This window comes from Pinus tabuliformis, chromosome X (genome assembly GCF_031772625.1).
Source record: "Pinus tabuliformis cultivar Carrire ecotype Pingquan chromosome X, CPIR1, whole genome shotgun sequence".
NCBI lineage: Eukaryota > Viridiplantae > Streptophyta > Pinopsida > Pinales > Pinaceae > Pinus > Pinus tabuliformis.
Window position 1 is genome coordinate 492658274 of NC_142308.1, and position 16861 is coordinate 492675134.

Consider the following 16861-nt stretch of genomic DNA (forward strand, 5'->3'; position numbering starts at 1 on the left):
ATAAATATATATTTTGTTATAATAGTGTAGTTAATAAGTAGTATATACTGGAGTTTATATATATATATGGTTGAATGTTATTAACCTGCTAAAATTGATATTAATTTAAATCTATTTTAATTTAATATTTCTCAAAATCCATAGGAATCAAATTTTTAAGTTTTGGATTATATTTTAGAGTTAAGAGATTAACATATTTTCAAAGATTTTAACACATTAAAATAATTTTTTTTCCTATTAATTAAGATAAAAAAATATATACATCATCATGAATTTAATATATTAAATCCTAATATTGCGCTGAATGATTAGCTACAACCATCTTGAATGAGGGGCTTCAATTGGCCCTTCAGGGGTGGTATTTAGGCTGCGGCAAGGACTGCAGAACTCTTTAGAATCAATCAAATAAGATCAAACCCTAGCTTAGTTGCAGACCATTAAGAAATCATCTTGATACCAGAATGGAAACTTTACAATTCCTGTGTACCTCTTGCTATCACTCCTCCCCTCAGAGAGTTTGAAATGGAGAGATGGTCCATGGAAGGAAAATGCCCTTCTATTTAAACTGAAATGAAGATTGAAAATTAATAAATATACGATTTGTAAATTTAAGAATTTGTAAAGCCACATTCAATGGAGGTGTCATATGTTACTTTTCTAATCAAGAACATGGAGTAGAATGTGAATGGAAAGAGGTGTTGAAGGAGCCTTAAATTTTAGGTTTTAGAAATTAATTTTAAATATAATAATTTATGTTTTAAATGTGATTTATAAATATTGATATGGAATTTTGAAACTAAAAAAACTTGTAAACCCTTAATTTCAAATTCCAATATAGACTACATTGGAAGAATATTCAAATTCCAATATATACCACACTTTATTTATGGTTTGAAAGTCAAAATAAAATATTTTTAAGACATCTTCATACTATCTCCTTCACACTCTAAATTACAATATTAAAATTAAGTAAAACTAACCCAATAAAAATAAAATTAAATAAAACTAACACAATATGTGTTGTTTGTTGGAGTCACGATTGTCATACACCAAAACTTGTAGGTGTTAGTAAACAAACACATCAATCTCCCCCCTCAATGCCAACCAGGTGTGTTTCGAACTCGAGACCTTTAGCTCTATTACCACTTGTTGGAGTTACATTGCCGTTACACTGTCCACATCAAGCAAATGGCCAAATTATATAGTACCATGTGAAAATGGCGAAGCCATTCACACATATTTATGAATTTAGATACCAATTTCCACAAGTGGCAAGAAAGATGGCCTACCTATACACTTTTCTTCTGGCATTAACCTATCAACTGCAGCTGTAAATCCTTTGCCATCGCGGACCATCCATGCTCGACTTCTTCCTCCGTATTATTTTTGTTTTTATTTTAGTGTGGAGAGTGACCTAACACATACATTTAATTCCACATTAAATTAATTTTATTGATTGAATCACACCAGCTTGATTTAGATGGAGGTATGAGATGATAAATGAGGATGACGAGATGTGGTACTTATATTCAATTTAAATCTTAATAATCATATAAAACAAATTAACTAATAAAAGGTCAAAGCCACTTTCTTTAAGGATGTAGCGTATTTAAATAGTCTATCAAGTGGATATGTCTAATCACGTCGTTCATGCCCACGATGCGAAGTACTATACCACCAAGCTTTCCAACTGAAAGGTGCGTATACAAAGTTCATAGACGTAAAAGCACAAAAGAGCTTAAGCTTATCTACTGAAATGTATTTAAAACATGAGGAACGACCGTTGTATAATATGATCCCATGATATGATACACTTTCTCTTATATTATTTATAATTTTCTGGAACATTTATGGGAATGATTACAGGCCTTTTTTTCTTAATATAAGCTAAATAAATATTTTGTCTTATTTGATTTATTATTATTTTTTTTAAATCATTAATTCATAGTTTTCACAGTGTTATATTAGATATTATTTTGAGATTCAGTTGAGTTAAGTAAGTCATTCAGTTATGACTATTTCCATGAGAGGTAGTGGTAACTCACTAATTTCTCATGATTTTTGAATAGTTCACTTAGCACTCATTGCATCGGTGATGCTCACAAGGGTGAAGAAGTGGGATTGAAACTAGTGAAATGAATCACATAGTGTCAATCATCACTTCCAGGGAGCACCCGGTAACAAGGACTTCCCAGAGGTCACCCATCCCATTCTCCTCTCGCTCATATTAATTATTTTCACTAATTTTGATTTTAAGAAATATTAGGCAATGGATTCATTAGTTTGACATTAATAGTTTTACTTAACAAAACTCTTCACCTTCAACCACCATCTAGATTTGAGACTTTTATTTTAATTACTAGCACAACCACACTAGTAAATGTGATTGATATAGCCTCAAGGCACATTTTCCATTATTTATATGTTAATGAGACAAATCAACATAATTTAATATTATTTATTAAAATATTGATATTATAGTAATTAAAAACTTGTTAATACTTTAATACATTATATTTACAATTTTTGAATTACTATAATGTGGTTGTGCTAGCTTTCATAATATAATTCATTATTATTTTATATTATTTCTAACATTAGCTCTATTTTTTTTAATTTCATTTTTATTTATTTTAATTTTAATTTTTATCATTTGAAATTGTATTGTTTGGTATTTGCTAATTTATTTAGCTAAAGCTATCAATGAAATGCAATGAATCTTTCCATTTAGATTATCTTTAACTTATTATTATAACTACCTTGTCAATATATATAACAATGGATTCAATTTGATTCCCTATTAATTTTAAGTTTTGATGATAAATTTCACGTTCTTTACCATATTAATTAATTATATATCTATATCTATCTATATATATATATATATATATATATATATATATATATATATATATATATATATATAATTAGTTTTATGATTTCATCTCAACATTGATATTTATAGTTTTTATTTTACATATATCCACTATTCTTACAGCTCATAGACAAATACCAGCATGCCAAGCAAATATGACTTTCCTTGTATGTCTTCACTTTTCATTAATGGATGAAAATTTGTGATTTTCAAACCTAAAAATAATAAGAAATCTCCAAGTTTCTTTCCAGCTAGCCATTCAATTATCAATTTCCCAAACTACTTTCACTCAACCCTCCCTTCAGTATTATGTCTATTTTTAAACGTATAAATAAGAGAGAATAATTTCTTTAGAGTTGGCCATTCAATTATCAATCTCCCAAACTACAATCAGTTAGCATAGACTGTGAATAGGTAGCGTAGACTACGGCAGTGGCTAACCAGCTTGCCATAGGGCATTAAATGCCCGCGGAGATACAGGCTGGATAGCCCATTAACACGCAAATTCGCATTTCTTATTTAATACCCAGTTTCCGAATTTACGTGTTAGCGGGCTATCCAGCCTACATCTCCCCGGGCATTTAATGCCTTATGACAGGCTGGTTAGCCGCTGCCGTAGACTACAACGAACTAAGGGTAGCGAGATTGTAACCTGCGCTTAATGATTTTCAGAGCTTTTAAAGCACACAATAATTATGGTAATTTGTCCACTTGGGTGTGAGGTAAGGGCAAGGGCTAACCAGCCATATATTGAGTCATAAATGCCCTTGCCATCTATGTATGTGGTGCACAAGCTTGGGATGGCATACATAACTCCGGCGGGCGACCTCGCGTTTCCGGTGACATACCCGGGACCCACCAACGAGGGCCCGCCCGCCCCGTCCCTCCGTTCCCGCCATCCACGTCAGCGCACCGGGACCCATTTTCATTTGAAACCCTTCCCTCGCGCCCATTTCATTAAAATTCATTTTCGAACGTGGATTCCTCTGCAACCTGCTCTGCGCATCCGCTGCTAACAACCGCTGCATCCTGCTCTGCATATCCTCTGCAACCTGCTCTACGCCTGCTCTGCGCATCCGCTGCAACCATCCGCTGGTTTCTGCGCAACATCTGCCTGCAAACGACTGCGCAAGAGCTGTGGGTACCTCCTGGTATATTCCTGGTGCCATATCCGTCTCTGCAAATGACAAATCGTGGTTTTAAACCATACTTATATCTGTATTTAGAGAATCTTCTGTACATAAAACATTCATTTTGTTTTAAATCTGTTTTAAAGATTTTGGATTTCAGGGGCACAGGAAAGTTGTAAACCCTACGTGAAACCCCCCAAGGAGCCTCACCTTTTAAGCAAAATTAATGTTTACCTGAAAATTTGCACCGTCAAACATTTCTGCAGAGTCTACTGAACTCATAGTGGAAGGTATATCCGATCCGGGACTTGGTACCGTTTGCAGAGAAGCCTGCTTCAGTTGGTCCAAATGGAAGTATGTAGGAGACATTCCCTTGCTCGAGAAGCTTCCAGACATCTAAGAACAATTGAAAATTTTTCTTTAGCTTGAAATCAGAAACCTAGAAAAATACTTGTTTCACCAAATATATCACAACATTCTGGCTTATAAAAATTTTACCTCTTTGGCAAAGAAATTGTCGATGTTAAAGTCAAGTTTTGGATTGACTGTAGCCAATTTCATGGACAAGAACTGTATTCAGAGAAACAAATCAGAAGACAAAATATCAGAATTCGGGGTAAACAGCTGTTCTTTCCGTTAAATACTTGCAGTCTAGTCATCAAACATCCAAGAAGATAGTTGGGGACAAAACTATTGGCTAGGAAATAGTGCTGTTGTCTACAAGGTCTAGTGAAAGTTGGGAAGAGTAGGCACTAGCATGAGTTCAGATGTCGTGAGAAATATATCAAGCTTAAATGCTAAAAAACTGATGGGAAGAGTTCCTAAAGCCACCTCCCTACTCATACAATATTGGTCCTGCAGATGATCCTCTAAAACCATTTGTGTCCATTGTCATGATTAATTGGAGCAGTAGATAGGGGGTGTCCAGCAATAGTGTTGTATACTTTTTGTAATCCCACCTAGTGGTACCAAGCGATAAATAAATGCTAAGTTTGCAACATAGATGGGGGTGTTCAGGGTGCATAATTAGTTCCACTGTCAAGGTACCAAAGATTATTGGGAATTTACAAAGCTTACAGGCTACTGGTGTAATGAGAGCAGTTTATGGGTCAGTAATGACCAAAGCCAACAAGAAGAGAAAAGAGAGTCTTATTGCATCTGTTACCTCTACTTGGTGTTGAAGAGATTGAACATAGTTGATGATCTCGTCAAGCATTACTGCTTTACCAGTTACCTGCATACAATTGAACCAAGTTATCTCAATTTTGATGATCTGAATAATGAGATTCCTTCAAACATGAAATCCAAAATGTCAATAGAGACTTAAACTTCTTTCATGAATATTCAAACATCTGAAATAAACTAACAAAATCCAAGGACGCAAAACACACTCGCTATATAGTTACATCTTTGTATGGTGTAGATTTTTCCCTCCATTAGGGATTTTCTGTAATCCTGTATTTCTGTAATCTCCCATTTTTCAGAAGTTTTGAGTCTCATGCTTTGTGATATTTTTCTTATTAATGCAGGCAACTCTAAGCAGTGCACTCCCAGTCACATATACAATGCAAAGCCTTTTGTGGATCAACTGATTCCAACCTGCTAGCATTGCTCAGTGCCTTTGAGAACTCATATGCAAATTCATGATCATTTTAGTATTTCCTCTACAGGATAATGTGGATGTGTAAAGAGTGTAGTGTTTTGGGTCACAGGAAGAGGCTAGTTCCTACAATAGCAAAATCCCCAACAAAATAGGAGTGTCCATGAAAATAAGAACAGTTGCCTGAGGATAACCCTTGCAGATGCACACATCCCCTTACACCCGTACCCACAAGCTAGCATAAAGCACTCAAGGGTTATCCTCAATCAAAACATTTCATTTGAATTGGGAGAGGAAATATGAGCTGAATCCAATGTGGATAATTGAGAACTTTTCAACTAAGATGAAGTAATTACAAATATTAAAGACTTAAAAAGTTACTTATTATTATGGTTACATACTTGAGGTTGCTCATTATTATGATGCAACATGTGATTGTTGGAATGTTGGGAAATGGAAAATATTCTTTAATGTAGATTAAAATCAATATTCTTTTTTGAACATTCATTTTTAATTTTCTATTATTATCATTGGAAAAATTCTTGTGGATGTTTGTCTATTTTCTACTAAGTCCTTGTTGAGTATTGACTTCTATGCTAGCAGACCTTTATTTTCTTATTGGTCATATGCACAATGAAAATAGGGTTATTTCCTTGTTGTTTGTAGTAGGCTTTTTAGTAGTTTACAAGTATTATACCCATAACAAAAACACTGCAAAAACGTTGGATTGATATGCCTGGTTGTGTATTCTATGTTATTTTGACAGGTTATTGAATTGCAGTATTTTTTAAAACCTATAATTTCTTTGTTTTTAATTTTTAATTTTTAAGATTATTTTTCATTTGTGATATGGTTGGATTTACATTTAAATATGGTGTATTTTTGCAATAAAAAACCAGTTATCTAGGAAAATGCATCCTCAGAATAATTGGATAGAGAATAGTGACAGGTAACTTGAAAGGACTTGATTGGATTTGAACCTCTAACCTATGGTATGGTCTCATTTGAACCTGTGACCTTGGGCAGATGGTTGAATACTACACCAATCTCTATTTCCACCCATATTCATTAAGATCGAAAGACATGCCTTCTTTGCGAGCATGTATCTGTGCCTGGATAGGCTTTTATCTATCTACTGGGGTGTTGGGTGTTTGGTTGCCTTGGGAACCCTTGAGACTTAGAAAAATGCATTTCTTATTAATTAAACGAATAAAAAATGCATCTAGCTGAACATCCCTGGGCTAAAAGTCTACATGGCCTTCTTTACCATCTTAAAGGAGAGGCACTACCATACTAGGCCTACCACTGTACTCTAATATATCAGGCTTTGTATGAAAAACAACTTATCTAGATGACCTGTGATCAGCTAAATTAGCTTTGAATGCCAACATTATTCTATACTGAACTTGGAAATGCTGCTACCGTAAGTAGTTCTGCATCTCTTTCTCCATACAAAGGAAAGGCTCGTCCAACAAATGGTAATCCAGATTCATTGATTTTCTGGTTATAAGCATGTATCTCCATTTTCAATCTCTGTACATTTCCAAGGTTTATACAGACTACAGAGATGGGGTTTCCTAAGAAAGGACCCATTATGTTGTAAAATGTACCAATTTCTAGTTGACATAAGCTAGGTCTACTGTTCAGTGTTAACATTATATTTACAAATTTCATAATCTCAGCAAATATTCTTCTGGTTAGCCCTTTGAAGGTCTAACCACGTTCTAAAAAACTCTGGTTATGCTATTCATTCAAGGTCGTTTTCATCTCTTCAGCTATTAGGACAAAAATGTCCATTGGATGCAATCAATGTTTTTTGCTAGTGACACATTCAAAGATTAATGCATGGGATGGAAAACCATTGATTACACAGTTTCTAGTTTATATTAATATTATTTGCATGGTGATAGACCCTCTTAGAAACTAAAATCTAAAGGATGTCCTGGATCTTCTAATCTGAGGCATTCAAGTTCCAAACTGAGCATAACATAAAATCTACTCATTCCAATAGCCATTTAAGTTTGATATCCATCTTTTACCTGCTCTCTTCTGCACTGAAAGGATACATAGATACACTCAAATACACCACCCATAATATTTATTACTATTAACACTCCTGCTTTGATTCGTCATTATGCTAGCCTGCGTAATTTATAGAAAAATGGAGGCTTCAGTCAGTCGAGTTTTTCATTTATCTAAAGAAATTTCTATATTTTTTGGAGCAGGTAAATAATTGTTGAATATATCTGATGTCTTTGCAGTGCAGTGGTTTCTAATGGTCAAATTGAAGATAGATGGAAGAAACATGCAAACAAAATGACAAAAATACAATGGACAAAGAGATCTGTCAGTGTACCAAAGAGCCACCGGGGGGAAACAAATAAAATGCAAATTCCAGCGTCTGAACAATGCAACTCTGTACAAACACCAATGGTTGCTGAAAGGTTATTTGAGCTTTCTTTGGAAAAGGGAGTGGACGACAAGGATAAATCCATTTTTGATAAGCCACGAGAAATTACTGCAATACCTTTTGAAAAGGCTCCCACAGAAATGGTGCATGCCACAAGACTGATAAGGTCTCAATCAGTCAAGTTAACAGATCCCTACAGCTGTTTTCCAAATTTAGCTGAAAATAATTATTTGGACCAGCCTGGCTCATTTGTACTTTTTGCATCCATGAAAGGCTCTGTTTCATCTACTGGGGATTCTCTCACTGACAGGTTTTCCTTTAGGTGTAAAAGTGCCCGAACGGTTGCGGAGAGTTTGTTTAAAACATTACTTATTTTCTGCTGCTCCTCTACAGAGTTGTCATCATTTAATGACTTTCTCACCTTTAGCTTGGGACCACTGCAGGTAGTTCATGGATCCTTTATACACAACTCTATAATGTTGCCTTTAAACATGTACCACGAAAATCACATATCCCATAAACATTTGGAGATGTGTGTGTCATTTCCAAGGCCGAGGATGGATATTCTTCTGGTGAGTATCTGATGAACGTGGATGGATATTCAAGCGGTATACAAAGCAAAGCAATTCAGAAAATTACAGAGCAGTTTCGAAAATCTTGCGAATTTAAAAGGTTGACAGGGAACATAATTCCTTTTAGAACCTGATTCAGTGAGAAATTATGTGTGAATCTCTTGGGACAGTTTTGAATAACTTGAACTTCTTAGTGGTTGGTGAAATTTGTTGGCAATCCTTTATGCTAACTTGTTGTCTGCACTTGCACCATTTGCCTTTAAGAAGTGTAGATTGATAATCACTGCAATGGAGCAAAGTTACATTGGTTGGTGGGAAAGGAATTACCTGATTCGGTGAACATATAATTTCAATTAAACAGTGGTTAAACAATCGATTATGATAATCACTGCAATGGATGCTCCATTGCAAATTATTTTAACCTTCATTTTATAGATTTTATTGCTGATCTCTTTGATCGTATTGTCAGTATGTAATTGAAATTACTGTGTATGGTGCATTTTTTTCTATGTTTCTGCATGTTTAAGATTATAAAAGGAAGAATGATATACCATATCAATCATAAACCCGCTTTCAGTTGAAGCAAGAATATTTTTGATCAACTGCTACTTAATTTAAACCAGTGAAAATATCAAAAAGAATTGCTTTAAGAGAAACAGGACATCATTAAATATGCACGCATTGCACCTTTATGCACTTACAGTCTTACACACTGCATCAATCTGAAATATGACGGATCGTGTGTGGGAAGAGAATTCTACAAGTCAAGGGTAAAAACCATTGCATCAATAAATATGTATTCCCTGAAAGGATAAAATAATGACAACACAAATATGTACATCTTGAAAGGGTAAACTGATGATATGCTGCTTGACTAACAAGAACATGATCAAGCAAAATGGATTCACTGCATGCAATTTTGATTGGCCAACTTGATCCACAGATCTGAGACTAGAAGGATTTGATTGGCCAACTTGATCCGCGGATCTGATTGGCCAATTTTGATTACATATAAATTAGAAGGCAGTTTGCTTTAGCTTGAAATACAGAAGAAAAATAGTTTTGTTCGTATCACTTACCTATCAAAGCATGTAACTAAACAAGATTAATACCAACAGAATTAAGGAGAAAACTTCTAGCTACTTGGGCAATGCCATCCAGCACATCAATAATATTATTGCAAGAGCTTCTAATTGATGATGCAAAAGAAGTGAGGAAGCTAAAAATTAAAGCCCAGCTAAAGCAGCTCAGCCTCAAAAAGAACCCAAACCCCATTATTTCATTCTTTGTCATTCTCAGCCTTTGGTGGCATGAATGGCTAATATTATTACTTTCAGTGTTGTGGCCTATTAGTTAGAACCATTACTAACAATTGTACACATTACAATTATGCATTTCTACAATCTCTGCAAATCAACCAATCCCTTCACAGAGTTCCTGTCCTTTGTTCAGCTAGTTAGTTATTTAATAATGATTAAACTATAAAGATTGTAATAATTTCTCCTGCTCATAGGATTGCACTCATCATGAACAATCCTGATTAAATGTCATTTACTACTATTTGATTTATCATTTATACTTGAAATTAACATCGACTATCACATGCTGGAACCAACAGCTTCAACCAGGGCAGCCACAACAAGAATTAGGAGTCATGGATTTTCTACTAAGTTTGCAAAATCAGAGCTGAAAAGGAGTAGCCAAGATAGTCATAGCGAACTTTAGAATCATAGGTACAATTCAAAATAATGAAAAGGCAGAGCGTGGAAGAACAAGGATAGAGACATGGATAATCAACAATTGAAGCAACTTATAATGAAATTGAAACACTCGGTGAAACAAATACAACAAGCAAGCTTTCTTTCAACATGAAGTCTTTTCCCTTGGCTGTCACCGAGGTCCCTTCATCCTCTGCAACTCTAGCTCCAAAAAATGATTTATTTTCCAAATTCATGGAAATCAAAAGTAAGAATGTAGAGCTTAAAAAGATTTCTTTCAATGAGTTATGAAAACAAGGTCCTTCTACAAGCACTAGATTATTAACAACAATGGATTTTGGAAAGAAGCAACTACAACTGGCAGTTTTGGAGCTGAAGACACAAAATGTTAAAACTCCTTATGACTACAAAGCAAGTAGGCTCACTGTTAACTTGGAACAGATACATCCAATGGACTAGATGGACCTTCCTAGGCAAACAGGTGAAATGTTGTGCCATTCTTATAACAACTCAGTGGCTACTGTGGAAAAATTGGAGAAATCTTTGAAGAAAATCACTAATTAGTTGAGACAGGAGAAGACATCCACTGAAGATAAGGAAAATAGAAAGCATGATTATTAAATTGGAACCTGACCCAAACAATATCAATGCCATCCAATCCCTCATGGATGTAAGGGATACTGCTATAAATGTCCTTAGGAGAAAATTGAACATGTTCAAACAAAGGAGTTAGATTCTATCACTAAGGAAAAAGAGATATTCTTCTCATTGATGATTGAGCAGAATAAACAATTGTATCAACTAGAAAAACAAGTAGAACAATTGCTGAAAGAAAGAGCTAGTCAAACTATCTCTGATACTCCTATTGAAACACAACAGTCAGAAACTGAAAAGTTGACTAAGGTAATGTAATCACTCAAACCAAATGATCAATACATTGATAATTTGAAGAAAGAATTAAAGGATAAATAAACCTCTCTTATTATAGCATCTAAAGAAAATAACGCATTTTCAGATCATATTGAATGGTTGAAAAAGCAATTAGTAGGTGCTCCGTCTCTAGTTGATGCAAGAAAAAGTTTATGGGATGACATTATTTCTTATGTTTCAAGGTAATTAGGGAAGAGGAAAAATTATTCCACTTAAATAAAATAGTTGCACAACAAATCCATGAAGAATTAAGACACAAGCCAACCTTAGGCAACAAGATTGTAAAATTTTTAAATTCTAGAGGCAAGGAGCAATTAAGGGTAGTAGGCATCAGAGATAGAACTGGTTTAATTATAAAGATTAAGAAAGTCCAAAAAGAAAAATAATTTTCATAAGAATGTATAAGAAAAATGCAGAGAAGTTCAAAGTGATTTGGATCATTTTCACACCAAATTTAACATCTTGAGAGAATTAGGACTACCTACATCCTGGACAACACCAAATAAATTGATTTCCCGGTAGGCCCACTAAAAAATATTGATTGAATGAAAAGGGGATCACAGTAAATTTGTAAATTTGAAAGAGGAGATAGATGGTAAAACACTCATCAGTGAGTTAATGAATGATTTCTACATCCATTGCTAGATCAAATACCTGTTTCCAGTTTCTCTTACTTATAAGAAATGCTCAGATTTGGATGTAGCCTATAGGAAGATGACATCTTTCAGTGATCCAGTTGGTGAAATTTTGCGACAAATAGTTGCAATCCTTCCTAAAATTTATTAACTACAACAGAAAATTCCAAATAAAGAAACATAACCGGAGCTTTTGATTTAATTTGTAACAAACTATTTATTTTCTATTGGTTAATTCTATTTTTATAATTTTTCATAACAAATTGTTGTTATGGAAACTTTTAAATTTTAAGAAGCAAATCGAGAGAGGGGTTGGATTTTGTAATCAGAAAATACTTTCATATATATTTTTTGTAGGCCTCAATTTTAAGATTTAATCAAAGGTTTCACATACTGGTTCATGGCAGTGTGTGTTTATCTGTGAGTAGTTTTCTGTCATTCTTTTCTATTCTTCAGTACAAAGCAGGATTGTCTAGAATTATTAGAGAGGAAAGATTGAGGATAAATCTCCCTTATTTCCATGATAGAGTTATGATATTTATGAGTATTTGATTTCTACTATTTGCTAATTTCATTCCTCAAAGTATTTGAATTACTGTCTATGATTCTGGTTATTCATAAATTCGTTTTGTTAAACCTTTTGGGAGTATTGCAATAACGTTTTCTACATGTATTGTATTAGTAAAGTTTATTCAAGTTGAGTAAATTATTTATTCAGTACCGTCTTAGTATCTTATTTCAATTTTCTTAAGCTAAGAGATCTACCATAATCAAAGGCCTTCCCTTTTGATTAAGCTTAAAAACAAGGTTCCAAATTTTATTGAATCTAAAGGCCACCACCTCCTTATAAAACAAAATTCCCATATTTTGTTTCCTTGGCATAATTTTTTATCCAAAATCTGTTTGCAATGACTAGAAACAACAGAAGGTACCCAAGCCCTCAATTGATGATATTCACGACACATTGGAGGGAGTGAAACTAATCAAAAGAATCTACTTGAAGTCCATTTATCACTAGATACCTGTTGATCCACAAGATGTGTGGAAGACATCATTCAAAATAATTTTTTTCCTTACCAAAGTAGAGTTAGTTTTCATGAATCAATACCATATGACAGAATGTTCACAGACCTAAAGTGTTCAAGAAAAACATGTTCCAATGAACAGTGGTCTAAAAACCTGCTGGTCTTCAAATTCCCTGTACTCTTATAAATTTGTGTAGCTTGAAACATCTCCATAGTCAGTGGATTGCATTACTTTTGTGATTTACAGATTTCTAATACAGGTCTCCAATGGCATCCCAAGTAGTTCATGGTACACTTACTGCCACTATATTTGAAGCTAGGCACCTCAGTCATGGAGGCTTACCCAGGTTGCTGAGAAAGGTAATGATGTCAACCACCTTTGATTATGGATCTTGTATTTGATGTTTACTGAACAGTAGTACATCTTGTTGAGAAACAAGGTGGAGAATTTTCCAAGATCCTGGTTTTGGTTTATTGATTCTTGTTTCTCTACAAGGTGAGGACCTTGCTGAAGCCCAGGTTTGATCTTTTGTTTAAGAATGCATATCATTTTGTAAAAATTTTGAAGTAGGACTAATGATTGTGAGGACCTTGCTGAAGCCCAGGTTTGGTCTTTTGTTTAAGAATGCATATCGTTTTGTAAAAATTTTGAAGTAGGACTAATGATTGTGAGGACCTTGCTGAAGCCCAGGTTTGGTCTTTTGTTTAAGAATGCATATCATTTTGTAAAAATTTTGAAGTAGGACTAATGATTTTTTGTTGAGCAGGTGGGGGAGGAAGTTAAGGAGCTTCTCCATCTAGATGAGCACATTGGATTATATGCCACCATAGATATTGGTATTGCTAGAATTGCAAGAACCAGAGTTCTGTCCCGTGAACCTACAAACCCAATTTGGAACGAAACTTTTCACATACTCTGCGCCTACACATCGCCCTCTCTGGTTATCAGCATTAAGAAGGGATTGGAAATCTCTGCACAAGTGGTTGGAAGAGCCAAGATCCCAATCTCAGAAATCCTCAGCGGCAAGGTCATCGAGGGCTGGTATGACTTATATAATGAAGACTTTTCCAAACAGCTGAAGAAATCTCAGATCCATGCCCGCCTCCAGTTCAAACAAGTCTGAGAAGATCCATACTGGGGTTCCGGGATTCGAGATCGAAACTTCCCAGGGGTCCAGCATGTGTATTTCAAGCAGAGGAAAGGATGCAGAGTCAATCTGTATCAGAATTCTCACTTATCAGAAAATTATCGTCCCAGGATCGAGCTGGGTCATGGCGAGGAGCGCGCCTTATACAGGCCTCCGAGACTGTGGGATGAAGTGTACCAGTACATTGATGGAGCCGAGCAATTTATATACATTGCTGGATGGTCTGTAAATACCAAGATTACGCTTGTGAGGGACAAGGAAAGGATGATCCCTGGTGCAGAAACTGTGACATTGGGTGAACTTTTGAAGAAGAAAGCGGATCAGGGAGTAAGAGTTCTGGTCCTTATCTGGGAGGATATAACGGCCGTGGAGCTTCTCAGTTACCAGGGACTCATGCAAACCCACTGTGACGAGACCACAGCTCTTGCGCAGTCGTTTGCAGGCAGATGTTGCGCAGAAACCAGCGCAGAGGATGCAGCGGATGGTTGCAGCGGATGCGCAGAGCAGGCGTAGAGCAGGTTGCAGAGGATATGCAGAGCAGGATGCAGCGGATGGTTGCAGCGGATGCGCAGAGCAGGCGTAGAGCAGGTTGCAGAGGAATCCACGTTCGAAAATGAAAATGATGAAATGGGCGCGAGGGAAGGTGTGGTCATTTGAAAATGGGTCCCGGTGCGCTGACGTGGATGGCGGGAACGGAGGGTCGCCGTTGTCAAAAACGAGACGGGGCGGGCGGGCCCTCGTTGGTGGGTCCCGCGTATGTCACCGGAAACGCGAGGTCGCCCGCCGGAGTTATGTATGCCATCCCAAGCTTGTGCACCACATACATAGATGGCAAGGGCATTTATGACTCAATATATGGCTGGTTAGCCCTTGCCTGAGGTAAGCACTCTCAGGGCATTCACTTCGCTCGCCAACCATCGTACCTCCACGACTATCCATGGCCCGTGGGGTCGATCTTGAAAATTTTAAATAAAAATAAAAATGATTAAATTATATGTGATGTTAAATATTATTAAATTATAGATAATTTTAACTAAATTTCATGATTATTTTTTTAATAAATTAGAGATAAAGTATATTAAAAAAATTAAAATATTATTCATATATCTTAATTATGGTTATTGTTGAATATATATTAAACGGAAAAAAATCCCAAATTAATTCAATTTTGGCCATTCTCTTAAAAGATACTAAATCATATTAGTCCAATCTAATCATTTTCACCTTATTCATATTTGGAATTTGGATTTTATAAGTAGTTTTTTTTTAATGGATTATCTTAGAATTGGGAGATCAAAGCTATTGAAACTTTTCCCCGTTTGTCTCTTCGATAAACTTTTTATGTTGGTAGGTTGGTTTGTTCATGCAAAAAAATAACATACTAAGAGAGCCAAACTAATGGATGGGTTTAGCTGCTATCTTGGTTGCTATCGTGTACATCAATTTAATTTTTTTAGGTAATATCTCTTTTTTTACGGTTAAAGATAATATAAAAAGGAATATTCCAGATGGGATGGGATGAGTTTCAAGATAAAATTGGGTGAGTTTGAAAGATAAAGTTAAAATTGGGTGAGTTTGAAAGATAAAGTTGTGTTCTAGAACTTCTTGTTTTCCAACGTAAAAGTGACTTGTAGCTAAGTAGAAGTCTTTATCTTTCACTTTAGTGCTGATCAAGTCTATTAATCCTATTGCTATATAGTGGGCTTTATCATATATTCGGCATGTAACAAATCTCATTTAATAAAATATTGTCATATTTTTCTATTGGGTATCAAAGCAGTTCTTTGGGTGATGAATTCAGAAAAATAGTGTATTGGTGTGTATTAGTTTGCTCGAAACATGATCTTGGTCTATTCCCTTATGAGAGGGCCCAAGATCCAGAAGAGGGGCAACCTCTTCCTCTAAGAAAAGTCAAGCTTCCCACCATACTTGTCAGTGTGGAGTAAGCCAGCCAATGCATGTAGTAAGCCGGTTTATCAGAGAATCGACGGAAAGATCTGGCATAGCGAAATTGGAAGAGAAGGACGTCATCTTTGTAGAGAGATCTGAGAGTATTCGAAGCCAAGAGGCCTGTAAGGTAGAAAGGCCTCGAGCAACCTTGGGCTTTAACAAGCATTACATGAAAAAGGCAATGGTATTGTCGCTGAAATGATAAGAAAAAGGCAAAGTTCGTTGAATAAGATGGCCGCCATACTATGAAATCCAAATAAATATGTTGGTGCTTGCTGGAAACACAAAATTTGTAAATGTGTTAGAAAACCTGTATAGATGAATCTAGCTAGTAAAGGTTGAACACACAACTTTGCAGAGCAAAAACACTAAAAAGAAAATTGAAAGAAAAAAAGAATTATTGATTCAGAAAATAGGCTACAATGCTCATGATATAGCATTATTGGGTGAAGATCCCAAGGTAATGCACTATAGTGGTGATCAATGAGAGGACTCGACACCTACAACAAGTTCCGGAGAGAACTAGCTAGTTGTGGAGTGAAAGGAGGAGCAAATCAGGGAGTAAATCATGCAGAAAGGATCTTGCATGTAGTCCTACGGCAAGTTCCGGAGAGAACTAGCCAGTTGTGGAGTGAAAGGAGGAGAAAATCAGGGAGTAAATCATGCAGAAAGGATCTTGCATGTAGTCCCATGCATGCATGGAGAGCCAAAGGCGCCGATCTAGTGAAGATTCCAATGTTGAAGCCTTGCATGTCAGTGAATGCTCTAACTAAGTGTCTGCATGTGCCAGTAATGAAGGTCCTAGGTGTGTAGTACCTCCAACACCCCCCTTGAACACCACTATGGGGAAAAATAGAAAATGGGCCCT

The 16861-nt window shown here is 35.6% G+C and overlaps 3 protein-coding genes across 4 annotated transcripts; 2 read left to right on the forward strand and 1 right to left on the reverse strand.

Moving 5' to 3' along the window:
- The first annotated feature begins 3832 nt into the window (after window positions 1-3832).
- LOC149140825 (uncharacterized) lies at window positions 3833-8798 on the forward strand. The gene is made up of 2 exons (XM_089447676.1): window positions 3833-4026; window positions 7867-8798. Exon 2 carries the CDS (start codon window positions 7922-7924, stop codon window positions 8597-8599), a length of 678 nt encoding a protein of 225 aa, XP_089303802.1. The 5' UTR covers window positions 3833-4026; window positions 7867-7921; the 3' UTR covers window positions 8600-8798.
- LOC149140826 (transcription factor bHLH49-like) lies at window positions 4068-5839 on the reverse strand. The gene is made up of 3 exons (XM_089447675.1): window positions 5171-5839; window positions 4504-4575; window positions 4068-4401 (listed from the first exon to the last, which is right to left on the reverse strand). Exons 1-3 carry the CDS (start codon window positions 5243-5245, stop codon window positions 4219-4221), a joined length of 330 nt encoding a protein of 109 aa, XP_089303801.1. The 5' UTR covers window positions 5246-5839; the 3' UTR covers window positions 4068-4218.
- Window positions 8799-13019: 4221 nt separating the features above from the next.
- On the forward strand, window positions 13020-14417 carry LOC149140827 (phospholipase D alpha 1-like). Of its 2 annotated transcripts, none has more exons than XR_016264741.1 (2): window positions 13020-13391; window positions 13663-14417. XR_016264741.1 is itself a non-coding variant. In XM_089449315.1 (2 exons), the coding sequence occupies exons 1-2, from the start codon at window positions 13163-13165 to the stop codon at window positions 14017-14019; spliced, it is 450 nt and encodes a 149-aa protein (XP_089305441.1). In that variant the 5' UTR covers window positions 13020-13162; the 3' UTR covers window positions 14020-14034. The 2 variants fall into 2 exon arrangements, 1 of the variants encoding a protein (XP_089305441.1); XM_089449315.1 differs by having other exon boundaries at window positions 13020-13255; window positions 13663-14034.
- The last annotated feature ends 2444 nt before the right edge of the window (window positions 14418-16861 follow it).

What these genes read in the sequence shown, in the direction of transcription:
- LOC149140826 (XM_089447675.1), bottom strand. Translation starts at nt 5,245, where the DNA reads ATGCAGGTAACTGGTAAAGCAGTAATGCTTGACGAGATCATCAACTAT. An exon ending in CTCTTCAACACCAAGTAGAG is followed by an intron (nt 4,576 to 5,170) that starts GTAACAGATGCA and finishes CTCTGAATACAG; the next exon opens with TTCTTGTCCATGAAATTGGC. An exon ending in ACAATTTCTTTGCCAAAGAG is followed by an intron (nt 4,402 to 4,503) that starts GTAAAATTTTTA and finishes AATTGTTCTTAG; the next exon opens with ATGTCTGGAAGCTTCTCGAG.
- LOC149140825 (XM_089447676.1), top strand. Translation starts at nt 7,922, where the DNA reads ATGACAAAAATACAATGGACAAAGAGATCTGTCAGTGTACCAAAGAGC.
- LOC149140827 (XM_089449315.1), top strand. Translation starts at nt 13,163, where the DNA reads ATGGCATCCCAAGTAGTTCATGGTACACTTACTGCCACTATATTTGAA. An exon ending in TACCCAGGTTGCTGAGAAAG is followed by an intron (nt 13,256 to 13,662) that starts GTAATGATGTCA and finishes TTTGTTGAGCAG; the next exon opens with GTGGGGGAGGAAGTTAAGGA.